At 37.9% G+C, this 27,930-nt stretch overlaps 1 protein-coding gene across 3 annotated transcripts in view; it reads left to right on the top strand.

Annotated features, from left to right (window-relative positions):
- The window catches only part of LOC307192803 (uncharacterized protein), a 268,351-nt gene that overhangs the window by 132,059 nt on the left and 108,362 nt on the right, over window positions 1-27,930 (top strand). For all 3 annotated transcript variants that reach the window (XM_079934104.1, XM_079934105.1, XM_079934103.1), the window contains one exon: window positions 25,349-25,431. In XM_079934104.1, the coding sequence (XP_079790230.1) occupies window positions 25,349-25,431 (83 nt within the window). The remainder of the gene's footprint in view (window positions 1-25,348; window positions 25,432-27,930) is intronic.

The raw sequence follows: 27,930 nt of genomic DNA, 5'->3' as shown, positions 1-27,930 counted from the left end.
AAACAGCCATGTTTCAGAAGGATGCTGGATCCCTACTGTAATCAGACCCAAAGCCTGTACTATTTGACTTCTTAGGTGACATTCATCTTCCTTGTCTCGTTCTACCTATCTGCTGGGCAGCACAGAGCATCATATTCAATTTCCAGTGATAAACGTTTCTTAAGTTGTGCCTGGAGTTTTCCAAATCCCTTGGAGAATTTTTGCCTTGTTGGGCCAAGTAAAACTCCACTGATTGCTAAGTTCAATTTCTAGAACCCCACTTCCTTCCATAACAGGCAAGTCCACCGCAAGCCCTGGGCTTCCGTATTCACACCTGTCCTGTTTCCCTGTGAGTAAAACCATTATCACCAGCCAATGATTACTGAGACACCACCACCTCCAGAGAACTCAGTGTCATTTTATAGAGTCATGTATACCTGGAAATGTTCTATTGAAATTTTATACACAGAATTCATATATGTTGAATTATGTCACTGGCTTTAAACAAATATTTGTGAAACTGAATTAGAAATGATATATATATTGGCACTAGGTAATAATTGCCAACACTATAAGGCAACTTGATTAAAGTATATTGCTTCTCACACCTGAGAACTTCGATTTGCTTTACTCATAGCCTGAGAAGGTAGGAGGTGACCGAAGTCATGGTCTAGGTTTAGAGAATAATGGGTAGAGTTTGCTGTCCTCAACATGCACACCTTTGAGCTGACTGTAAGCATTCTATGTTGGGTTTTAATAGGTTTAAGGCTTTGGCTTTTATATTTTAAATGCAAATATCCCAGGTGGCTAACAATGGGTATGCCGTTGTCGATATTCTCCGTGTGGATATGGGGAAGATGGGGGGGCGGATCTAAGGCACTGGCAACCTAAGAAACAGTAGAGAGTGCCATAAAAGGGCAGAGAAGGAAACAGAGAAGTGAAGGGCAGATTTGGCCTCATTCCAAAATGCTTAGTGAAGCTGCTCTGTCGAGGACATTCGTGGACATTGTGATTGAGTCTTACTCAGTCCTGTCTTCAGAAGAAAGACTTTTACCCACCTCTTGTCTACATCAAATCAGATTAGTCAGGCCTTCCAACAGGAGGGCTTGGGATGCCCTCATTCTATGAAAATAAATTAATTTAACAATAGCACATAATCTGTGTAACCTGGGAATCTGAGATGTAGAAGGAGAAGAAAAAGTCCAGATCTTTTCTGGTGGTTGATGATCACCTTCCTGAGATAGAATTAATAAGTCAAGACATATAAAAGAAATGATTATAAAAAAGATAGAAAACTGCAGTTAATTTTTTGTTTAAATATCAAGTTCAAATATCCAGTCAACTCTGAAAGCCACTATTTGGGACACTAAAAAAAGTGCATTTGTAATGTGGGTTTCTTTCTTTGCTTCCTTCCTCCCTCCCTCCCTCCCTCCATCTCTTCCTTCCTTCCTTCTTTCCTTCCTTCCTTCCTTCTTTCCTTCCTTCCTTCCTTCCTTCCTTCCTTCCTTCCTTCCTCCCCCCCCCAATGTTTTAGGATTAAATATGAAGCTAAAAATCTTATTTTAGAATTTTTAACTTTTGAGAAAGCAGGTTCTGGTTTAGCAGTAATAATATTTCGGTGATACTGACATTTTAACCTAGTTTTAGGATCCTGAGCAGAAGATTAGAAGCAATTACTCTTAGACCATTTTTCACTAGATCATTTTTGCTTTCCAGTATTTCCTCAGGGTACTGTGCCTATATTTTCCATATCTACTGCCCTGTGCTCTGGACTTGGCAAAAAGTGTGCCCCCAGTTCCCTTAAAAGGAGGACAGGTGGTACTCCAAGAAATATGAATACTGACACACTCGATATGGGAACACTGTATACCAGGAGAGGAAGAATCTTTTATGCTTTAGGAAAAGGCTTTGGAAAAGGCTGATTATCATTTGCTGTGCTCTGAGCTCAGAGACCAATATGAGCCTCACATTTCAAAGACTACACAGGGAGCTTCTGCCCTTGCTCTGAATAGATGAGTTTAAAAAAACATAAAAATCTCTGCAAATGCCTGTCTCTGCTACATTGCATATATTTATTTATTTTTCTTGGAGGCTTCCTAGACATAGTATTAGCAGTTAATATCCCCCATGGGTTTGTTTTCTAATATATCAGCACTGTGATACAGTATGCGGTTTCTGCCACTGATATGTTGCTCAGAGATTTAATAATGGATAAACAAACACAACATGTGGTAATTCATTTCAAATTAAAAGTTTATTAAACTCTGGCTTGTTGGCTTTCTGGCTATTTACAAATAAAGGAGTGAACCTTAGGGAAGGGGTGAGCACGTGGTGTGTTCACGGCTGCAAAGTTTCTATCTGAAAAATATATTTATGATATCCACAAGCTGTCCCGCATTAGTAGGCTCCATATGTAACCTGATGAATCCACTAGAGTCCCCAAATCATGACAAAGTGACTTTAATGTTCACTTACCAGCACATGTATGCATGCATGGGCATGCACACACACACACACACACACACACATTAAGATGATTCTGAATTTAATCCCATGGTTGATGTTTTAATCCCATGGTTGCAAATAGGTGAATGCCTGAGGCCAGAAAATATTATTTATGAAAAATGAAAGGCCGGAATAAAAAGACCCATGATGTAACTTTGGGGTTATCACTATCTTTTAGGCTGTTTTAGTTTTTAGGGGGCAGACTAGGGAAATATTTGTTCTGCTTGACAATTTTGTTTTGTATGTGCCTACGTTGCGTGAACAATGGTCTCTGGCAAGGTCTATAAGTGTTTTGTGATGCAGAATTCAATTCAGGAGAGTTTTATTGTGTAACCACCGTCAGCAAAACACACTGCTAAATGCTGTGCAATTGTAAACCAAAAAAACATGCAATCCTCAACCTCCAGGGGCTCATGGGAGCACAGGCCTACTCCACCACTAAGATAATGTATATGTATCCAGGTTGACTAGATGGTGGGAGAGCCTGCCAGCACTCTATTTACCTGCAGGACCAGCAAGTCTTCTGGGAGACTTCACACTTGGAGAAGTGACGCAGATGCAATTGGCTGAATAATGAAGATTTTGTTGTTAGGGGAGAGGGGCAATGGTGGGAAATGTATGCTCTCTGTCGATCAGATTTGTTCCCCATCTCAGTCATCTCAGGGTGGGATTCCCAGGGAGAGGGGAACTGCATGGAAACACTTGCCAACCTGCTAAAAGAACTTTTTCACTGAAATTGAGCAAGAACTGGAAGTATATATATTTGGAAGTATATATATATATTATGGTACATACTATCCCATGAGAAAATGAGGCATACTGTGTACATGTACTGTGTTCTATATACTACCGTTCTGTAATTCAAGGTGTTACGGAGGCCACTGTGGGATGAGATAGGTGAGGAGATCATGAGCTCAGGTGAGCTCATAGGCATCTGGAAACAAATGGGTAAGCTTTTGAGGGCAGTTGAAATTTGCCTGAACTTCTTTTTAATACAACCCCACTTAAATCTTGTATTGGTATAATTCGGGGAAATATGTGTTAACCTCGTATTTCTTTGAGGTAAAAGAAAAGACATGAGAAAAATTAAGAGGTCAGAATGGTACAAAGTATATTTGAAGAACTGTAAGGAACCACTGGATTTCAGCAAACGCATGGGGATTGTTTTCACAGTTGCTGTAGGTTTTGGCTCGAGGACAAAATAAGGATGCAGAAATGAGGCTCTGTGACCTGGAAAGGCTGAGCCACCCAAGTGTAGACAAGCACCTACTCTGAGAAAGCACAAGACAATTCCGGCGCTCATTTCTTATCTAACATTATTTTAAAAAATTGGGACCAAGTTTTATTGTTTGCATATGGGTCAGTGATAATAGAGGTCAAGTATATGCTCTCTGGGACTCCTGTAAGACTAGTACCATGTATCCAGGAAGTCCAATTCAAAGGACCTTTAAAATAACATACTTCAACTCTGGTATCTGATGATCTCCTGCTTCAGGCTGTGATCCTGTGTGGGTGCTCTACACTAGCCATGTTTCTTTGTCTTTAGGTCACTCATCCATCTTTGGAAGTGTAGATAGTGGATGAGGCAATGGCCTCCTTTTTACTAGAGCTTTCCCATCAATGCTTCTGAAGAGTCACTATAGCTTATTGCATCATGTGTCACATGTGTTGAAACCAATGAATATTATGTGAGCTTTTCCGTACAAAAATAGACCACCCAAACCTAACTGACTTAAAAAAAAGTTAAGTCCCACTCAAAATCAACCAAAATGTTAATAAATTCTAAAAGAAGTCTATTCATACTTAAATATAGTTTTGCCTATATCTGTGATTTGACAAACCTGGTAAAACAATGCTTCTTAACTTTGCCTGTACATTGACTCTTCTGTAGAGTTTTGAACAAATACTCATGTCTGGGCTCTGCCCTAGAACAAACGTATCAAATTATTGTCTTCAGTTTCTTACACCATATGTAAAATGGTATAATATAATTTGAAGGTAGTCTGTGACATATTAAAGATATATATTGTAAATTCTAGAACAATTATCAAAAGTTGAAAGAAGTGGTATAGTTAAATAATCCAGTAGGGTACATAAAATATTGTTTTAGAAATTTTCGATTAACAGCAACAACAGCTGCAGCAGCAGGAAAGGGGTGAAAATCAGATGGAACAAATAGTAAACAAATAGCAAGATAGATTTAGACATAACTATATTGACAATTACACTAAATGCATATAATCTAAACACTAAGTAAAAGGCAGAGATGTCAGATTGGATAAACAAAGCAATTTACTTTAGAGACACAAATAGGTTAAAAGTAAAAGGATGAAAAACTGTAGTGTCCAACAAATAAGCAAAACAAACTTGGAGTGGCTATATTAGTATCAAATTGTAGAATGAGGAATATTACTAAGGATAAAGAGAGACACGATATAATGATATGTAGTTCAATTTCTCAAGAGAATATAACAACCTTAAATATGTAGGCACCCAATAACAATGTCATAATATATGAATACAGATAGACCTGAAAGGAAAATAATGGCAAATCGACCGTTATGGTTGGAGATATGCACATGCTATTCCAGAACTGAACAGAGAAAATACACAGTAAATCAGCAAAGATATAGAGAACTTGAACAACACTATAAAGCAACTTGACAGTTACAGAACATTCCACCCACAACAGCAGAAAACACGTTTCCTCTGAGGTACACATGAAACATTACCAAGAGAGGCTATGTTCGGGGCCATAATAATGTTTCAATAAAGTTAAAAAGATTGAAATCATACAAAGTATAAGCTGAGATAAAATAGTATTACATTAGAAGCCAATAACAGAAAATTATCTGAAAAAGCCCCAAATATTTGGAAATAAAAAAAAAATCCTTGCCAAAGAAGACATTAAAAAGGAAATTCAGTAAATTTCAAATGAGAAGCCATCAAGAAAATGAAAAGGCAACCTATAGAATGGGAGAAAATTTTTGAAAATCATGTATCTAATAAGGGGTTACTATCCAAAATACAAAGAGCTTATATAACTCAATAGCAAAAATCAAACAATCTGATTTAAAATTGAGCATAGGAACTGAATAGAATTTTTTTCCCAAAGAAGACATACAAAGGACCAACAAACAAATTCAAACAACTGAGAAAAAAATAAGTAAGTGAATAGTCTTATATCTATTAAATAAATTGAATTCATAGTCAAAAACCTTCCCACAGGAAGGAAACTTTAGGCCCAGATATATTCTTTTGTTAATTCTACCAAACATCTAAGAAGAAATAATGCCAGTTCCACTTATATTCTTCCAGAAAATTGAAGAGGAAGGAATCGAAGAGGAACATTACAAATCATTTTTGATGTCAGCATTACCCTGAGAGTAAAACCAGAAAGACTTTAAAAAAAAACACCAGAGCAATATCCCTCAGTAACATAGATTAAAATATCTTAACAGAACTTTAGCAAATTATACCCAGCAATGTTTCAAAATTGTAACACACCATGATCAGGTGGGGATTATCCCAGGAATACAAGATTGGTTTGACAATCAATGCAATAGACTGTATTTTATAAGATTTAAGAAGAAAAGCCTATGATAATATCAAAAAATGCAGAAAAAGAATTTCACAAAATTCACAATGCTTTCTGATTTAAACCCTCAAGAAACTATAAATAGTAGGGAATTTCCTCACACTAAGAGACATCTGTGTAAACCTCCAGCTAATATCATATTTATTGGTGAAAGACTGAATAGTTCCTCCAATATCAGAAATAATGCAATGTGTCTTATCTGTAACATCCTTTTAATGAACATTGCACTAGATGTTCTAGTCAGTTCAATAAGACAAGAAAAAGAAATAAAGGTATATGGATTGGAAAGAAGAGGCAAAGCTGTTCTTATTTGCACACGACATGATTAACTACTAGGAAATCCTAAGAGACTTATAGAAAAATAGATTATAATTAATACACTAATATTGACAATGTCACAGGTTATAAAGTCAGTATATCACATATAGTTTATAAATATATTTTTTCTAAATGATCGTGTATTGTGTACAGACATTATATGAAATCATGTAAGCTGGATTATTAATATAAGTTATCTGAGGTCACATATGGTTTGATGTTAGGGGGAAAGTGATCCAATTTTTTTAAAGGAAAGGGAAAAATGACTACAGAAAAACACTGGCAACAACCATAAAAACAACTAAAAAAAACTAATATGTATAAAAATATTCATTCATGTAATGAAATTATATAGTTGTGTATATGTAAAAAGCTGTCTATGTTCAGAAATTGAAATCCAAAAATCTTTAGAAGAGTGACCTTAGTCTAGAGAATCTAGCAACAAATCTGGGCACATATGGAAATGTAGCATACATGAATGGGCGGCATTTGGCTACAAGTGAAATACCTAACAATGGCTTAGACAGCAAGGACACATTATTTCATATTACAAGATACCAGAAGCCCATTAAGAAAATCCAGTGCTAGGCTCTGGCCAACTTCTTGAGCTTTTCTGGAATTACCTCTCATTGTCACTGCAGCTCTGAGCATCCTTATCATGCATAGATGTTAAGGTAGTCCTCACTGGGAAGGTCAGAGAGCCAGCCAAGCAGATATCCCAGGAAAACAAAATAGCAGGTGCTATTTGACCCTAAATGAAGTGTGACCGGCATGTTCTGAGGAACATAAGAGGCTAATGTGCCTGTGACAGAGTGAGCCAGGGCGGAGCTGTAGAGGACAGGGTCAGACAGGCTCGGGGTTTGGGGTGGCCTCCAGAGCACTGTGTCAGCTGTGTTCCCCACCCTACTCCCTAACCTCTACTTGGAGTGAGATGCTAAGCCTTAGGATGGTTTTGAACAGAGAAAGGACTTTATTTGACTTCAGGTTAACAGATTTATTAATTGACACCAATCGGGCTACTACTGCAGGAATCCTACTGAATGATAACAGTGCTTGAACTGGGGTGATAGCAAAAGAATATAAAGTCTGGGGTATTTTTAAGGTAAGGGTTTGTCGACAGAACCAAAGGACACCTTTATTCTTTTTTTTTTTTTTTTTTTTTTTTTGCGATACGCGGGCCTCACACTGCTGTGGCCTCTCCCGTTGTGGAGCACAGGCTCCGGACGCGCAGGCTCAGCGGCCATGGCTCACGGGCCCAGCCGCTCCGCGGCATGTGGGATCTTCCCGGATCGGGGCACGAACCCGTGTCCCCTGCATCGGCAGGCAGACTCTCCACCACTGCCCCACCAGGGAAGCCCGACACCTTTATTCTTAATAAACTTCTCCTGGTGACTCTAATATGCAGCCAACGTCGAGAAACACTGATGTGCAGCTGCAGATTGCTCTAATTTTCTTCAATTCCTTGAAATACAGCAATTTCCACCGAGGATGTTCCTTCATGCTGTTTCTTCTATCTGAAAGAGGCATTAACTGCGACTAACTTTTCATCCTTCATAATCTAGCTTAAAACTTCCTTCTCAAGGAGGCCCTATCCAATGACTCCATGACTTTCTCCAATGTTCTTTCCCTTTATACCAGTTTTGCGTTCATTTGTATGCCTCCCCATCTGGATTACAAGCCTCGTGAAGGTAAGAACCAAGTCTGCTTGTGCCACCACTGGCACAGAGCAATTTCTCAGTAAAGATTTGTTGAATTAATAAGTGTGAATTAATGCACTCCTTAGGCAACTGTGGATTAGCCAAGCCAAGAAATACAAAGGAATTATTTTCATTTGCACTATTTCATTTGCACTATTTTCGTTGCACTATGGTAGAGGGAAAAGCAGTATGGTCTTGACGACAGAACACCAGCATGAATCACAAGTTTACTACTTAATATTTGAAACCTCTGTGAGGTACTTTCATCATGTGTGTAAAATAAGAATCGTAATAGCTGTATTTTCTACTTCCAGGCTTGTGGAGAGAATCAAATGAGATAATAAATGTTAAAGTGATGTCATTAATCTTTTAATTTGGTCTGATTATATTGTGTTACCTGAAACTGCTGTCTGTCACAAAGCAGGAATGCTGGAGTTCTGTCTAGTTTTGGTGTCTGAAGACAAGAAAGGGGCAAGAGGTGGCCTAATTATGGTATAAGCTGTAGTCTTGCTGTAGATGGTACACTCTCATTAGGGACCTTGAAACAGCTGTACACTTCCTTTAACTCTGGAGGTGAAGCCTAGAGATACAGAGCCTAGAGATGAAGGGGTGCTTCTGAAGGTACCAGCTCTGTCCTTACCTCAGTGCCCCATCTACTTGGCTGAGTCTTAGAAATTTATCATCAAGAGGTGTGGCTGGACTACAGACTCCAGGAAGGCAGGGATCCTTGCTTTGCTTATTCATGTACCCAGGGCTTACAAAAACATTTGACACACCGCAGGTTCTCAGTGAATATTTGCTGAATGAATAAATGGAGATGCATCTGAGTGCTGTCTGGGCTTACAGCTCCTTTCTGTGGAAATAAGTCAAGCAAACAGTTTATTTTATTTTTTAAACTAAAATACGTGAAATTAACTTTCTTAGGGTGTTCAGTTCTGTGTAATGTAGCACATACGTAGATGTATGCAAACACCACCACAGTCGGGATGAAGGACCATTCCATTACCCACACAACCTCCTTTGTGCTGTTTGCTGTAGACACACCCCTACTCACTCCCAGCCGACAGCCCTAAGCCCTGATACCCAGTGATCTCTTTCCATCATTATGAAGAAAAAAGAGATTTTTTGTTTTTTTCAAGCTGTCATACAGTATGTAGTCTTTTGTTGACACTGCCTTCTTTTAGTTAACGTAATGCCTTTGAGATTCAACTGAGTTGTTGCATGTATCAACAGTTCATTCCTCCTTGTGGCTGAATAATGTTCCGTTACATGGAAGTACCGTAGCTTATTTATCTGTTCACTCATTAAAGGACGTATGGATTGTTTCTAGTTTTGACGATTAGGAATAAAGTTGCTGTAAATATTCATATGCAAGTGATTGTGTGAGCATAGTATTTACATGTTCTCTAGAACATATACCTTGACGTAAAGTTGCTGGCTTGTATGGCATATGTACAATTAATGCTATAAGAAGCTGCCTAACCATTTTACAGAGTGGCAGTAACAACTTTGCATTTCAGTTGCTCTGCAACCTCATCAGCACTTGGTGTTGTCAGTTTTTCTAAATGTCATTCTAATTTGTATTTAAACTAAATCCAAAATTGTGATTTCAATGTGTATTTCTTTAATGGCTAATACCATTGAACATCTTCATATGCACTTATCTGACATCCATATATACTCTTTGGTGAAGGATCGGTGCAAGTCTTTTGCCCAATTTTAAATTGGGTTTTTAACTTTTTTTGTTGTTTTTTACTGTTGAGTTTTGACAGTTCTTTATACGTTCTGGATACATATCCTTTGTTGGATATGTCGTTTGTAAATGCTTTCTCCCCATCTGCAGTTTGACTTTTAATTTTCTTAACAGTGTCTTTCACAGAGTAAAAGTTTTGAATTTTGTTTAAGGCCAAGTTATCAATGTTTTAAATGGATCGTACATTTGACATCTCATCCATGAACTCTTTATCTAACCCTCTGTCACAAGATTTTCTCATGTTTTCTTCCGAAAGTTTTCTAGTTTTACATTTTACATTTAGAGCAATGATCCCTTGGAGGTAAACTGTTTTGTATATGAATGTTCAGTTGTTCTAACACTATTTGTTGAAAAGGCTATTCTTTCACCACTGACTTGCCTTTGCACCTTTGTCAAAAGTCAATTGGCTATATGTGTGTGGTTCTATTTCAGTGACTTTTTAAGCAGCCTGGGGAGAGGGTTCTGCCTGGTATAGGTATATACTGTTATGCCCCACCTGCGCCGTGAAGTAGAGGCAGAATGGAGGGCAAATTAATTAACAGCAGTGAGAGAAGAAGCACAGATGAAGAGCAGCTCAGACCCATAAAACTGGAACTCAGAACAGGGAGCCACGGACAAGCTGGTCACTAGAGCTTATTTAGTGCGTTCATTCATGAAGAGACTTACTGTGTGGGAGCACGTGGCTAGTTTTAGACAGCTCTACACAACGTGTTCCCAGAAGTCTTTAGGCCACCGTGCCCTCAAGTGTAAGATAAGGAAAGCAAGTTTCAGGCACTATTGATTACCCCAGACCATAGTGATACAGACTTTTTTTTAGTAATTTGTAAGTCTGTTGTTACGTGTTTCTGTGGGAAAATTAGGCATCTGTTATTTGAAACTAGTACACCTAACTCTGCTTTTGACAGAGGTGAGTTTGTGGAGAGACTGTCCCGAATCATTTCCTGCTGTGTGTAACTCTAATGATGTTCGTATAGCTTTTAAGGAATGAGTGCTTCTACAGAATATGTCCAAGCTTTTAAGAATTTGGAATGCCTACTTCAGAATCACCATTTGGTGAAATGTTGAGGCAGTTTTTAGACATGACGTTTGTTCTCGTGGATTTCTAGATTTTCAAACAGTGTAAGTGATCTAACTTGGTTATCTAAGTGCAGAATTGAACCTCAGGGAACCATAGTATGTTTCAAAGGGATTAATCTGCATAAAAAACTAATTACCTGCAATTTTTAAAGTAAGTTTATTTACTTTATTTATTTATTTTTAGTTCCATTGGGTCTATTATTGCTGCACTTGGACTTTCTGTAGTTGCGGAGAGCGGGGGCTTCTCTTTGTTGCGGTGCGCGGGCTTCTCATTGCGGTCGCTTCTCTTGTTGTGGAGAACGGGCTGTAGGTGCGCGGACTTCAGTAGGTGTGCCACGCGCTAAGTAGTTGTGGCTCGCGGGCTGTAGAACACAGGTTCAGTAGTTGTGGTGCACAGGCTTAGTTGCTCCGCGGCATGTGGGATCTTCCCGGACCAGGGCTCGAACCCGTGTCCCCTGCATTGGCAGGTGGATTCTTAACCACTGTGCCACCAGGGAAGCCCTACCTGCAATTTTAAAATGCCTTTATTTAGTGTATCATGGAAACGCATCTAAATATTTAAAATCATAGAAATGCTGGGAATTCCCTGGCGGTCCAGTGGTTAGGACTCTGTGCTTCCACTTCAGGGGCAGGGGGCACAGGTTCGATCCCTGGTCAGGATCTAAGATCACACGAAATGCTGCTCGGCCAAAACAAACAAACAAACAAAAGCTTAAAATCATAGGAATGCTGCAAAATATTTTAAAATAATTTAAATCTTTTTTTAAAAAGCATCAAACGGTCAAGGTAAATCCTTCCTTTCTTCTCCCTCCCTTCCTTCCCTCCTTCCTTCGTTTCTTCATTTGTTCCTTCTTTCCTTCCTCCCTTCCTTCTTACAGATCAATGAAGTTGTCACCTTGTAACTTTATTTACAGACTAAGACTTCCAATAGCTGCAACATTAAACTCCCCAAATTGGGGCTCAGGTGGGGAAACTCCACACAGATGTTAATTGGACGTAGAGTAAGGATTGTATTTTTTAACAGATTTCATTAAAAAATATGATAATTGTTTTAAACTTTGATTTTGTGAGCTTCTTCACCATTAGGGGTTAATTACAACAATGGTTGCTGGTTTGAACCACTTCAATCTCAAAGTCATTTCAGAAAACTGCTGGAACTGAAAAAGCTTTAAGCAGTCGTGCAGGTCTTTAATTGTAAATTAGTTTTGACAGGACTACGATGCAGAGTCCTGCTTGCTTCCAAAGTGATGCTGGCTGACAACCTCGCACTGCTCCAGGAGCAAAGGAACATGTGGAAGAAATTGTTCTTTTCCATTTCACAGCTTGTCATTTCCTCTGCGGGGCAGCCCCTGACCCCTCTGAGAGATCCTGACACCCATAAGGGAAGTGTTCCCACTGATGTAAAGGAAGTGGAGAAGCAGTTTAACGCTAAGAAAGAAGGGAGAAGGGTGTGTCAAAAGGATCTGGAGCACAGAGAGATGAGATGGGCTTAAAACGTTTCCATCAGGTTAGAATCTTTGCTGTGTTATTTCCTTTCAGGAGAGAAAACTGAAAAATAATTTAGAAGGGCTCAAAACATTATGGGCGGTTTTATGATACCTTAAAAATTTTTTTTTAAGTGGAAATGGCAATAAAAATGAATGTGTCACATGTGAATGATCAAAAAAAGGGTCTGAGGGAAAAATACAAATGTGCTGCTGCCCTGTTCCGATATGTTTCTAATTACAGAGTGTGTGTGGATTAGATCGACAACATCAGATTACAGCTTGTGTTTTCAGGACATTTTACACCCTTAACGTTTTATTTGGTCTCATATATTCATCACAGTCAGTTTTTCCTCTCTGCCTGTGCTATTAAACAGTGCAGTAAGGAACATAAAAAAGCAATGGGGTTGTGTTATCGTTCAAACAGGTTTATCATTCTCCCAGTCTATTGGCATAAGCCATTTCAAAACCCCTCAAATTATCAATATTTTTAGAGCTACTAACGAAGTCATTATTTTTTCTAAAGAACTTCCTTTTCTTTTTGAAACAATTGAAAATCGTTTTCAGTATACACACTTTGCTGACCATGGTCTTTAGGGCAGGGGTAATAAATACTCTTTCCTCCACACACACATCGTGGTGTGTGTGTGTGTGTGTGTGTGTGTGCGCGCGCGCGCACATCTGTGCGTCTGTGTCTGTGTGTGATCTTTAATCTCTTGTGGCAAATATGTTAACAAACGCAAGTGTGCCTTGTGTTTTCAGCAATCACTCCTAAAAATGTACTGCCTATGAAAATAATTCCATTTTTCCTTGGCCAATCTCCCTCATTTAGTCTGCCGATACTCAGTGCCTCAGTATTAGGACACACGTCCTTGCGAAATGATATTGCAGAAGTGGATAGAGACAACTAATAATATCATAGTTCTTGACTGAATGTGAGACACTGAAATGGACCTAGCAGGTTAGGACAATTGGAGCATTTCTAAAAAGCTTTGGGAGCAGTGGTTTAGGAAGGAAGGGTTACAACAGACCTGTGACAAGACACACTTGTCTCTGGCCCCATTATTCAATCTGGACATTCCCAGAAGTCCCCAGAGCTGAACACACAATCTGGATAAGTTGGAAATAAAGAACTGTAGGGATAAAATGTACTTTTATTCTGTTTTTACTAACACAAATTATGACGAAAGAAACCATGACCAACTGGGGAGGATTTGCTCCTTACACGTGACAAAGTAGCAGCCCATCCGACGTAGCTTTCCAATTGCTCCAGTTTATGATATTGATATTGGTGTTTTACTGCAGGCTCTTCCATTCTTTAAATTTTTTTTATTGTAGTAATAACACTGTGTGCGATCTGCTCTCTTAACGAATGTTTAAGTGTACGATACAGTATCTGTAGTTGGATGTGATGTTGTACAGTAGATCTCTAGAACTTATCTTACATCATTGAGACTTTAGGCCCGTTGATTAGCATATACCCATCCTCCCCCTCCCCCAGCCCCTGGCATCCACCATGCTACTCTCTGATTCCATGAGTTTGCCAATTTTAGATGCTTCATATGTGTAGAACATGGATTGGCATTTATCCAAAGAGGACACACTATAGGTACTTTCTGCAAGTCTTTAGCAGGTAGCATTTCCTTTGGCTCAGTATTATCTTCGTCAAACTCCAAATGGGAATAAAAAATAAATGACATTGTGAGACCTCATGTGAATAAATGGGTTCATTAGCTCTTTCTAAACATGAGGCTGGCTTTGAACACTTCAGTGGTCTGACTGATTTAGTTCTCTTTCTTATGAGCATGTGACTGACTTTGTTCAATGTGGAAATCATTGAAATTAAAATTGGCAGAAAGCGACAGTCTTTTTATCCACAATGATCCATTCAGTCTAATTAGATGATCCATATGGAGTAAGAAATAGGAAATATAAATTAGAAAAATAGGCTTTCGAGTCAAACAGGTAAATATTTCCTTTAGCATGAGATAGGAGGGAAAGCAATCTTTTTTGGTATTAAACTCATTTTATAAGAAAAGTCAGTCTGCTCTTGAATGTTGACACCTTGGCAATGAAGGATAGAAGGACTTGATGCTCTGTAGCACAAATACATGACACATTGACTATTTTACATTACTAGAGGCCAGCGAGTGTGATCAACCTTTGTTTGCAAAGCCACAACTATTTTTTTTTGTTAAGATTGTAGTCTATAACTTGTTAAATGAACACAGAACTGTTTCACTAGAATCTTGTGTTTAGAATTTTGTAGATTTAAAGTTGTAGTAAAAAAGATCCTGCAGTATTTTCAACACGCATAGAAATAAGCATATACAAGGCATAATGCTAGTGTTAAAGACATTGGCTGCGGTAATGTTGTTAACAGACGTAGACTGTGAAAACATAATTCAGTGAAAAGCAATACAGAACACTAAAGCACAAATATTTCTCCTCCCATACTATTAACCCTCTCTTTCCAAACAAATTCTCATTAGTTAGTTGATCTATATTCAGGCTGGTGTATTGCTTTTATCAGCAAGTGTGTCTTCTCCAGCATTGAAATATTAACACATGTGCACACAGACACATGCATATCAAACTTTCTAAGATCAAATATTTAAAAGGTGTAAGCATTTTCTTAAAACATTGCAGCATTTTCTTCTTGAACCACAATTAATAGTATCTCCTTACACCTTCACCTACACTTGTAATAAAACATCTTTTTTTTTTTTCCTTTTTCAGACTTGCAGGAATCAGGCGTCATGTGTATGAATAATTGTCATGAAATAAAGTGTGATGAACTAGTTGTCGGAGCAAAATCAGGGGTTCATCATCTTGACTTTTTGCCCATAATACATGTCATGCTGAATAAAACCAGTAGTTGTTGGATATGGACTTGGCAAATATTTTCTCTCAGTCTGCAGCTTGCCTTTTCATCTTCTTAACAGGGTATTTCATAGAGTAAAGATTTTGAATTTTAATGAAGTCCAATTTATCAATCTCCTTTTATGGATCAGGCTTTGGTGTCAAGTCTAAGAACTCATTGCCTGAAGTTCCTGAATATTTTCTCCTGTTTTTGTTTCAAAAAGCAAATCCATTTTGAATTATTTTTAACATAAGGAATGAAGTTTAGGTTAATTTATTTTATTTTACTATTATTATTTTTTGCCAGTTGCTCCAACACCATTTGTCATAAAGGCTGTTTTTCCTCCATTGACATGGTTTTGCACCTTTCTTAAAAATCAGCCACTTAGCATATTTTTCTAAACTTTTTTTCTGGCTTCTCTATTCTCTTCCATTGACTTACGTGTCTGTCCCGACACCACACAGCTTTGATTACTGTAGCCATATATTCAAACTGTATAATTCTTTTCATACATTGTTAGATTCAATTTGCTAATATTTTCTTGAGAATTTTCCAAGTTTCTGAGAGATATTGGTTTGTAGTTTTGTTTTTTAGTGTACTGTCTTTGGCTTTGGTGTCAGGATTGTTATAATGGTCTCATAAAATGAGTTAGGAAGTGTTTCTCCTGTGTTTTCTAGAGGAGATTATGTAAAATTGGTCAATATACATTTTTTTCAAGCGCCCATGAATGATTTACAAATATATCCTGGGACAATAAAAGAAACCTCATAAAATTGAAAAGAATTGAAATCATACAAAATGTTTTCTGTAATCATAATAAAATCAAACCAGAAATAATTAACATAAAACCAAAAGGAAACTTTTAAAACCTTAGAAATTAAACACACTTTTAAATAATCTGTGGAGCAAAACAACAAAGTCTCAAAAAAGTTTGAACTGAATAAAAATGAAAATACAACATATCTATCCTGTCATTGAATTAGAAGTGCATTTTTTTTGTAAATAGCATATAATTAGGTCATATTTTAAAATTCACTCTGCCAATATCTGCCTTTTACTTGGTATAGTTAGACCGTTTACATATAAGGTAACTTTGGGTATGTTAGGACTAAGTCTGCCATTTTAGTATTTGTTTTCTCATTATTTCCTCTGTTTTTCGTTCCTCTGTTCCTCTTTACTTGCCTTCCTGTGCATTACTTGAACCCTCTTTAGGATTCCATCCTGATTTGATGATAATTTTTGAACAAATCTCTTGTGTACTTTTCATAGTAGTCGCTCTGGGTATGGCATTATACATATGTTGATTTGTCTCAGTTTCCTGGTGTCAATATTTTACACTTTGGGTCAAGTGTAAGTACTTTACTTCCATTTCAGTCCCTTTACCTTCCCCACTTTTTTTTTTTTTTTTTTTGCGGTACGCGGGCCTCTCACTGTTGTGGCCTCTCCCGTTGCGGAGCACAGGCTCCGGACGCGCAGGCTCAGCGGCCATGACTCACGGGCCCAGCCACTCTGCAGCATGCGGGATCTTCCCGGACCGGGACCCGAACCCGCGTCCCCTGCATCGGCAGGCGGACTGTCAACCACTGCGCCACCAGGGAAGCCCTACCTTCCCCACTTTTAAATCATTGTCTTGGGTACCACACAGTGTTATGGTTTTTGTTCCAGTCATCAAGTGTGATTTTTAAAACCCATGAGGGTAAAAAGAGTGTATTATATATACTCATCTTTGATGCTTTTTCTGATGTTTTCTTTTTTCCCTTTCAGATGCTCTAAGATTTCTTCTTTTATAATTTCCTTTCTGTTTGAAGAACTTTCTTTAGCCATTATTTTAGGGAAGGTCTAGCAACAAATTCTTTTTGTTTCCTTTCATTTGAGAATGTACTTTGCCTTCATTCCTGAAGGATAATCACTGGATATAGAATTTGTAGTTGACAAATCTTTCTTTCAGCAATTGGAAAATGTGCTATTTTGGTCTGCGTGATTCAGCTTGTATATCTGGGGCACACCCACTGGACCCTGCTGGTGACGTCTGGGAGGACAGAAGGAGCTTCCCCAGGCCTGGCCACCTGCTGCCTTTAGGTGGGGAAGGGCGTCTCCAGCCTCAGGATGTTAAGAAACTTTCTGGTCTAGGAATTAATTGTGGTGGGATTCCCCTGCTGGTACCACTTGGCCACCTGTTTGTCCTCTCTTGGTGGGAGGAAGGCTGTTTCAAGCTGCAGGGAAGGAGAGGGCACCACCTGGATGCTTATTTCAGTAGGTTCTGGTCTATCCTGCTCTCCAGTGCTGCTGGACTCACCTGATGTTGTTGGTGGGACTTCCTTTCTAAGGGTAGATAGGGTCCTACTTGGACCACTATTTGCTGATAGGACAGAGTTGGAGATGCTCGTTCTGGATTACTTTCTTCTGTTGGGTGGCGTGAGAGGGAGCATGGGCTGCCCTGTCCTATATTGTTGCTCTAGTCCTGGGGTCTATAATCATCTCTCCATCCTCTTTATAACTTTCAGAACTTCCTTTGGCTACATCCTACATTATTTCCAGGCTTTTTAGTTATGCTTAGAGAGGAGAAGAAGGGAGAAACAAGTGTATACCATTTGGTCCCAACCAGAAGTCCTCTCAGTTTTTTGTTTTGTTTTGGGGGCACTACAGCATTTTAAAAGTTTATTGGCATTTCATTTAGGACTTGAGGAATATGGAGGTAAAACATGTTTTAATTGTGGCAAAATATAGATAATATGAAATTTACCATTTTAACTATTTTTAAGTGTACCGTTCGGTGGCACTAAGTACATTAACAATGTTGTACACCCATCACTTCCATCCATCTCCAGAATTTCTTCATCTTCTCCAACTTAAACTCTCCATTAAATAATAACTTCCCGTTTTACCCTTCTTCCAGTCCCTAGCAATCATCATTTCTACTTTCTGTCTCTCTGAATTTGACCGTTCTAGGTCCCTCATATAAGTGGAACCATACAATATTTGTCTTTCTGTGACTAGCAAACTTTACTTAGCATAATATCCTCAGGGAAGGAGGTAAAATTTGAATTGGTAACATCTATTACTCATTGAAGTGTTTTAAAACAGTTTTGAGGATAAGAGTTTAAAATTAGTAACTAACTTGGGACATTGAAATCTATAAAGCCTGGTATGTAGTATGAACTCAACAATGTTAGCTATTACCATTATTTTCTTCAAGATATTACTATTCCTCTTCTCCCTAGTATGAATAGCTAAAAGTCAACAGTTAGAGTGTTGAGTCAACGTTCTGTTTTTATTTCTTTTTGTGACAACTAGCCCTGATCTCTGTCTACCTACTGGAAATGTGCAAGAAAGAAATTGAAAGAGAATGCAGACCTGTGCACGTTTCATGGAAGAAATGGAATGTGGATATAGGAGGCAGGGAGGCTTACATTCACACCCTGACTCTTACCCTTTAATGTAGTTTATCATGTTCCTTAATCTGTGAACATTTGCTTCTTTACCTATAAAGGGGGGATAACAGGCCTTACTTGAGGATTAGTAGTAGTTTATGTAGAGTGCAATACATGCAGTAGGTGCTCACTAAATCACCTTTGTGTTATTGTATTAGTTACTATAATGAGAAAAATGCACTTGGCTATGTCCATATCCTGCTTAATTTCAGTACTGGGCAATGATTCCCTCTATCCTTACCCGTAATTTTCTCTTAACAATAAGGACTTACTAGTGGGTAAAATAATTTATTATTCTAAGTAGCTTTGGGTGTTCTAAGTTCAATGAAATTGTCAGTGATGATAACCAAGGAAAGCTCATGAGCAGCATATTAAAATTTCTGAATTCTTTCATTGTACTTAAGATGGAGAGTTTAATATTTTTAAGAATAAGGGAAAAAGAAGCTAACTTTCATAAAAGGATGCAATCTTTTTAAGGATGGCAGAAATGGGTGATGTTTAAAAATTATTCTTGGAAAGAATAACCACGTATATTCCTGCTCTTACAATAATATTTTATTAGGCAAGACATGCATGTATGAGTCTATTTTTCATCCTGAAAATGCAAAATATTCAGAGATCACTACTGGTTGATATGATGGCAGAAATATTTACGGTTCTGTGCTGGCTATAAAGGTAAAAAAAATAACTTGAATTAAATAAGTAACATATGTAAATTTGTTTTAATAAACTGAAAAATACTGCATAAAATATAATGTATTATTATCAATCAACTAACTGTTGATATTCATAAGTGGTACCAAAGTGCCACATGGGTTGAGGTCTGTGTGGACAGATTATGCCTTAGAGGTTTGGGCAGAAGTGAAATTGGGAATAGTTTTGTTGCATTCCTGATGTCACTAATATTAAAACATCCCCAAATATGAAACCATTAAGCTTCTTAACACTTCTAAGAAAGCAGTTCATAAAATAGTAGGAGCACTTTACCTTTTACTAAATATCTGAGGCTTTAGGGGGACTAATCCTGGCCAAGCCTGAGCTCCAATTCTATGGTACTTGCCCTTTGTCAAGAGTCTCATTTTTGAAGATCAGTTTGTTCATTTGTTCTTCCCATGAAGAAAAGATAGAATTTGTTCCCTGACATTATGACCAACATTTATCTATTTATGTTGGCAGCATCCAAGAAGTTAGTTTATAGGTTCAATCTATGCTGCTAGCAGAGAATGTTATCAAGTCATTACCTGCATTTATGTCATTTCTAGTTCATTCACTGTTAATATCCTCAAATAGATATTCGACCCTTATTTTGAAAATGGTTAAAACATTTTTACTTTCTTAACTAGAAACTAGATATAAACAACCAGATTTCAAAAATTTTAAGCATCTGTTTCTGCCGTAGATAAACAATGCTGAGACTTTGGTCTGTGGTTGCAGCCATGGTTATGGCAACGTGTCGTTGAGAATTCGTACTTTGGTATTTATTTTGGCCTATAACCTATTCATTTGTACTGTGAACTAGATCATGTGCTTCTAACTGTCAGTAAGCTGAATGCATTTCAAGTCAATTTACTAAAATAGTTACTGTTAAGTGGTATATTTGGACAGAGTTGACACCTTTGACATTTTCTACAATGGCAAAAATAACTGTGTTTAAGGGAATGATTTATGAATGTTGGGTGCCTACAGGGCTTCCATTTGATTATGGTTTTTACTTTAGCTGCTGAAACTCTTTCCGCAAATTGCTGAAAGGACAGCTAATTAGTGCTGTGTGATCAGATATTTAACACGGATAAACAGCACACAGAAATGCACAAAAACATAATATCAATCTAAAACCTATGATCTTCTTGTTGCTCCTTAGCATTGTTTTTGTCTAACAAGAGGAGAATAGTTGAGATCACAGCAGAGACAGGGAAAATAAGGAAGAGAGAGTAAGATTGATAGTATAGAACTGCCTTTATGAAACACACATTATTTGGTATAAATAAGGAAAGCAACTTGCAATGATTAAAAAGTATTTTGAATCCTGAGTTGTCTTCTAGATTGCTGGCCTCTATTAAAAACTTCTTAAAATAATAGATAGCTTTAATTCTTCAAGCAAAAGAAAAATTATATCATCTCAGATTTTCCATGTTTATTATATAGATGTGATTTGACTATGGGAAAAAAAAGAGAGCAAAATCTCTTGTATTGCAAGTTTTAAATGTACCAGGCTAAGGTTTACTTAATTAGAACCTCCAGGCAATAAAGGAGCCCTTTTTAAAATTCTGTGATTCTTAATATGCTAAATAATGCAAAGCTTCGACTCTTCAAGCATGAGACACACATCTGGCAGTTTAACATTTAAATTACAGGAGGAAGAAATTCCTCACTTCAGTAGTAATTTTCTCAAAGAAAAGAATAGGAAATGTATTACAACTGCATTTAATTTCTTTTTAGATTTCCATCCTGTCTAATTGCAGACATTTTTCTAGGTTTTCTGTATTTGTATTTTTTACACATATTTTCTGTACATTTTACTCATCTTTAATTTGAGATGCTCTTCACTATTAGAGCTCTTGAAAAACTGCGGTGTATTTTACTTAGATTGTTTTGAGAAATCCATCTGATCTCTAAGAACAAAGACAGTGGTTTCGAAAATAAAGGGAAAATAAAATTTCAGAGACCCACGAAAATATTACTAACAAAAAGGCAACATTTTTCAGTTAGTTCCACTTTCAGGCTTTAGTTTTTTTCAGTATTAATGTTTTCTCTGTTTTGTCATTTTCTGGCTGTTCTTCGTGCAAAAGTTACTGTAAGCAGTATTCTTTCTTTGCATTTCTCCAAAGGACAGTGTCAGATCCTTGATTAATTTTACAAAGGTCATTTGGAAAAAACCATTAAAAATATGCCAAGTAAAAAAGATTAGCCCAACACAGGGAAAACACACTTTTATAAACATGTGCATTTATATATAGATAGGGTACTGAAACATCATACAGTTTTGACAAGTGTTTTCCTTGTGCACCTCATGTATTATTAAAAATATGACTGTTCCATTTATTTTTTCTGGGTGATCCCAGATGACACATTCCAAAGGCATCAGCAGGTTACTGTTATTTGTAAATATTTCATCTTGTTCTCAATATAAGATGAGCTGATAATTAAATTGAGTAGTGGTTCCATAAAATAAAGTGGACTTTCAAAGTAATTAACCTATATTTGTATTACTGACACATAAACGTGGGTGCTAGTTAGCCTGTGACCAATTTATGTATCCATTCCTACTTTTAATTAAAAAATAAACAACACTGCAACTTCTGGTTTTAGCTATGGCAGAGTAGCTGGTACCAGACTAGCTCTTCTTTTACAATCAGCCATTAAACTGGAGAGAACATATGAAGCATGTTAATGTTTTCATTGTCATGGAGCATTGGCCATCAGAAAGCACAAGACTTGCTGATCCCAGAGAGAAGAGAAACTTTTGAGGAAAACCCTGGCTGTCTACCTGGCAAAAATTCTGACTCTAAAGCAGTGAAGCAAAATTCAAGCAGAGAAAGTCCCATTAAGCTGAGACAAAGTAGCTAGAATCTGCAGAGTGAGAAAGAGCAGGGAGCTGTGCAGAGAGGAGCCCAGAAATCAGGACAGGGACCACGCCCCAGCCATGAGTCCTTAGCTGAGGGTAATGCTGTACATGGCCACAGGGAGAACAACGGAGGTTTGCTAAGTGACGACTATGGACCTGAGAGAAGAACAGCGATAACTAGTGTTGGAACAGAGGCAGCATTCAAGTCAGGAGAGTCATGTTAATACCTCATTTTCAATTTGACAGCAAACTGAGATGCCAAAAGTCTGCATATTAGGAATAAAGACCATGCTCTAGAGAGGCTTATTTTAAGCCTAAAACAAAGCTCTGACAGTAATGGTAGAAGAGTTAGAGACCTGAAGTTGAGTTCTGGTAAGTTAGAGTGGCTTGGAAACTCTTAGTTTTTCACAGAAACGCTAAAACAAAATGTAAATTTAGGGACTTCCCTGGTGGCGCAGTGGTTAAGAATCTGCCTGCCAATACAGGGGACGCAGGTTCGAGCCCTGGTTCGGGAGGATCCCACATGCCGCGGAGCAACTAAGCCTGTGCACCACAACTACTGAGCCTGCACTCTAGAGCCCACGAGCCACAACAGCTGAAGCCTGTGAACCACAACTACCAAGCCTGTGCTCTAGCGTCTATGAGCCACAACTACTGAAGCCCACACACCCTAGAGCCCGCGTGCCCCAACTACTGAAGCCCACATGCCTAGAGTCCATGCTCCACAACAAGAGAAGCCACTGCAATGAGAAGCCTGAGCACCTCAACGACGAGCAGCCCCCGCTCAAAGCAACTGGAGAAAGCCTGCACACAACGATGAAGACCCAACGCAGCAAAAAAAGAAAAAAAAAGAAAGAAAAAATGTAAATTTAAGCCTACGCAAGTTTAATAAAATTAGCCAGTAATTGAACTGTGTACTAGGAAAAAAATATGAACATCTTTCCAAGGAAGATAACAGAATCCAGAGTCTCCTACAGTTCTACAGTATCCATTATATAATCTATAATTATTAGACATGCAAAGAAACAGGAGAATATAAACCTTAGACAGGGAAAATAGTGAATAAAAATAACTGTAAGATGATTCAGATATTAAATTTAGCAGGAAAAACCATTAAAACATCCATTATAAACATGTTCATAATTTTTTAAAAAGCACTTTCAAATGATTCAAGGATAGTATGGTTTTAATGAATGAATAGTCAGGTCATCTCAGCAGAGATATAGACACTATAAAATTGTAACCAAATGGAAGTTTCAGAACTGAAGAATCCAAGAATTAAAAGAAATTAACAAATTTGAAATACAGAAAAGAAAAAGCTGGGAGAAAAATGAAGAGAGACTCAGAGAGCCCCATGGGGCTATATCACATAGTTTTACATACATACAATGGGAATCTTAGGTAAGAAAAGAGGGTCATAAAATGGAAGAAAATATGTATTAAAAAAGTGATGATTGGAAATCCCCCAAATTTGATGGAATATATTGACTCATAGATTGAATACTCTCAGTGAACCCCAAAAGAATAAATACAAGGGAAGCTACATTTAAAAATATCATAATGAAACTGCTGAACACAGTTAAACAAAGTTAAAGCAAAAATCTTGAAAGTAGACAGAAGGAAAAAAACCCATATTACAAAAAGGGGAACAGTGATCTGAGAAATGATGGACATTATCATCTGAAACAATGGAGACCCGAAGTCAATGTAATGACATATGTAAAATGCTAAAAAATGTCAATTCAGAAATCTGTATCCAGCAAAAAATCCTTCATGAATTGAGGTTGATATAAAGACATTTTCAGATGAAGCAAAGGTAAAAGAATTTTTCTTCAGCGACCAGCACTATAAAAAACTTAGAGAATGTTCATGAGGCTGGCTGGGTCATCTTTAGGGAGGAAAAGTTTTCCAAAGCATGCAGACAGGGAGACCACGTCCTCAACATTTTACACGCTGGAAAGCTCATTTAAAAACATACACAAAGGCAATTCCAAAGGGCTGAGGATGGCAGCCTTTAATCCCTAGAGGGAGAGAAGAGGACAGACAGCAAGGCTGTGACTGCTCATGGTACATGATGCATGTGTACTTTTTAAAAAAAGATTTGGGGTCAACCTCTTGGTAAGAGCTGTGGCTCTGTTAAGGTACTCCAATCTCTAGCAGCTTCTGGGCCAGGGTATTTGTCACAAGATGCTGGGGATAGGCCTTAGCACATGGGCTCATTGAAGTGAGAGGTCAAGCCAATGGATTGACAGTCGTAAAGGTAAAGATATACCTGCTTATGTACTATCTTTCTTTGTTTATAATTTAAGAAACATTTGTTGAGGAGGCATTCCATTTCAGGCACTGTGCTGGACATAATAGGAGAAAGATGAGCAAAACACATCATCTGCAAGGAATGTTTGATCTAGAGCAGTAGTTCTCAATTGGGGATGTTTTGCTCCCCAAAGGACATTTGGCAATGTCTGGAGACATTTTAAATTGTCTCCAACTAGGGGAGGGCTGGGGGGGTAAAGGGTGCCTTTGGCATCTAGTAGGTAGAGGCCAGAGATGTTGCTAAACATCCTACAAAACACTGGACAGCCCCCAAACAAAGAGTTAACCAATCTAAAATGTCGCTCATGCTGAAGTTGAGAAACCCTGATATAAAACAAGTCTTGCAAAAGATGATAAAGGTAGCTCAGGTGAGAAGTGTTGGGTACACACAGATAAGAGAACTGTCTAGTCTCAAGGTTTTATAATGGAATACTGGTGTGAGGCACAGAGAAATTTCTTTGAAAACTTGATCACAGAAACATAGCTGAGGATAAAGAATCCTACCCGGAAAGCAGATCAGACACAGCTGCTGCTTGTAAATTACATCCCTGTGGTGTGGCCAATGGTAAAGTTCTACTTGAAGTTCATGCATTGACTGAATTAAAACTGGGAGCATAGAACAACTTAGAGCCTCCAGAGAATTCCTTCTTTTACCCCCATTTGTCAGGCTTTATATAAACTCTTAGATTTCAGCAGTGTAAGCTTACATATCCTCTGAAGTACAAATCTATAATATTTTTTTCCACCTTTTGTTTTTAACCCTAGGAAGCATTTCTAATAAAATTGGTCCCTGCCGTATAGACCGTGATCTCAGTCTCTCAAAAGAAGACCATGAATTACACAATAAGATAAGATGAAGGCTATAGAAGTTGGTTTTGACCATGAAAACGACGGTCCTGATTATTAACTATGATTTCTTAAAATATATTTCCAGGTAGAAAGTAATTTGGTCATCAAAGCAGGTTTTGAAGTGCAGGGCATAGTAAAGCAGCTGACGTTTGTGAAATCAGTAATGCTAATAATTTTTTATTACATCCGAATCAGACTTCTTTAAGCAGTTGAAGACTTTAGTTAAATTAACCAGTCTACAAGACTCTTTCCATCTTGGGAAGGGTGATTAGAAAATGTGCTGATTGTACTGTATTTATTTGGCATGATCATGGCTGCCATGAAATCGATCCAGAAACTATCCTGATGAATTTATATAAATTACATAGCCTGGGTTTCCAAACGTTGGTTAAATTAATTTTACTGGTGTTACTGGATCCCGTTTTTTGATATTTAACCATTTCCAAAATCTTTATCTATATAGACCAAATGACTTCGAGTTTTAAGTATTCAGAAAATTTAGCCTGGCTAGAAAATCAAAGTAAAAGGATTTCTCTCCAACCCTGCCTTTTCTCATACAAATTATCTGAATTATTATCTTTATACTCCAGTATGCTGACTAAATTAATACAGGTCTATAGAGCCAACTTTCATGCCATTCTCTAAAGACTGATTTTAAAGTAAACCTTGTTTCTACCTCTAAATAGTGGACAACCATCTAATCAAATAAATGGTTTTCTTTTTTTTAAAGTACACTTTTTTTTTTTAGGAAGATGTTGGGGCTAGGAGTTTATTAATTAATTTTATTTATTTTTGCTGTGTTGGGTCTTCGTTTCTGTGCGAGGGCTTTCTCTAGTTGTGGCAAGCGGGGGCCACTCTTCATCGCGGGGCGCGGGCCTCTCACTATCGCGGCCTCTCGTTGCGGAGCACAGGCTCCAGATGCACAGGCTCAGTAGTTGTGGCTCACGGGCCTAGTTGCTCTGCGGCATGTGGGATTCTCCCAGACCAGGGCTCGAACCCGTGTCCCCTGCATTAGCAGGCAGAGTCTCAACCACTGCGCCACCCCAAATAAATGGGTTTTTAATGTCTAGATGACTACTTAACAGCATTTACAATTATAGTTGTTTTTGTATTGCAGAAGAAGAAAGTTTAGAAATCAAAAGTTTAGTGAAATTTGTAACAGTGAAAGATAACATTCACTGAGTGCTAGGAAGTTACTAGAGGCCAGAAAATGTTCTCAGGTCCTTCATATCAAATGACTGTCTTATTCTCACAACAAACTAATGGGATAGATACTGCTATTGACATATTTTCTATATTTAGCAGGTGAGAAAAATAAGGCATGAGAGATGGAGCAACTTAGCCAAAAAAAAAAACATTGTTGACAAGTGTATAGCTGGGCTTTGAACCAGTCTGTTTCTAGAATCCATATTTGTATCCATCATGAACTAATACTTCAAAAAGTTGTTTATTTCTTTGTCCTTTCAGCCAGGTGTATGTTTTCTACTTCTTGGGTCTTATAACCTTAATTTAAAGAATACGCTATGGAAACCAAGGACAATTTGCTACAAAGGAAAAAAACTTACATCCTTTTACATATTATGTATTAGGCACTTTTATGTATGTTTTTTTGGAGGCTAAAGGAAGGATACATCTATGAGATTTCTAGGCTATTGTGGACCTAATATTAGCATTTTAAATATTTTTGTAAAATTTTCATGTCATCTGTTGATCATAAATTTTGAGATTAGAAGAAAGACTGAATTAAGTAAGATGAGAAAGAATGCAATCACTCAGAAAACCTAAAATTCTTCCCTATGTTTTCTGAGTTCACCGTTCAATTCAGGAGTTCTCTTTTTCATTTTATTTTTAATGTTATACTCCCCAAATTGCTGGTCGATTGTTTGGAGGAGTAAGCTCTTCCCTGGGGGTCAGGCACTTTGAGAAGGTGTCTTAACTCTGAACTGCTTTAGGAAGCAGCTTTGTGCCTGCTGGTAATACGTCTTTGTAACATCAGCGCTGTGGGAAGACAGAGCCAGAAATACACCCAAGGTGCAAGTGACTGAGTACAAGGGAGCTTATACCATCTACTAAATCTAAATCTGAGACCCCCTATGCCAATTTAAGTGTGTTCTTTTTCTCCCCTCATCTTCTCATAGTGATAGGAATTAATTTGGATCTTCAACTGCTATTAAAGACTCTAACCCAGGCAATTGATAGGGTGGCTGTGGGAAAACTGAGGTTAATATCGAACTCCACACGTGAGGCATTCATTTTTCAAATAACACGGAGCCAGAAAACAATCAAAATGTGTGGTCCAAAGTGGTCAGAGATGTTAGTTGTCATCCAGAGGGCGGAAACAGAAACCCAAGGGGTTAGTTACCCGAGAGGTCTCTCTGGGTAAATCCTGAGCTACCAAGCCAGGAAGGAGCACCTTGCTTCTCCCTGGATACTGCTGATAGAAAGCCTGTCCTGAAAAATTCTCTGGAACACACATCAGAAATGAATTAAAGAAAGAG

This window comes from Stenella coeruleoalba (assembly GCF_951394435.1).
Source record: "Stenella coeruleoalba genome assembly, chromosome: 10".
NCBI classification, from domain to species: Eukaryota; Metazoa; Chordata; class Mammalia; order Artiodactyla; family Delphinidae; genus Stenella; species Stenella coeruleoalba.
This window is presented reverse-complemented; position numbering and strand designations above follow the sequence as displayed.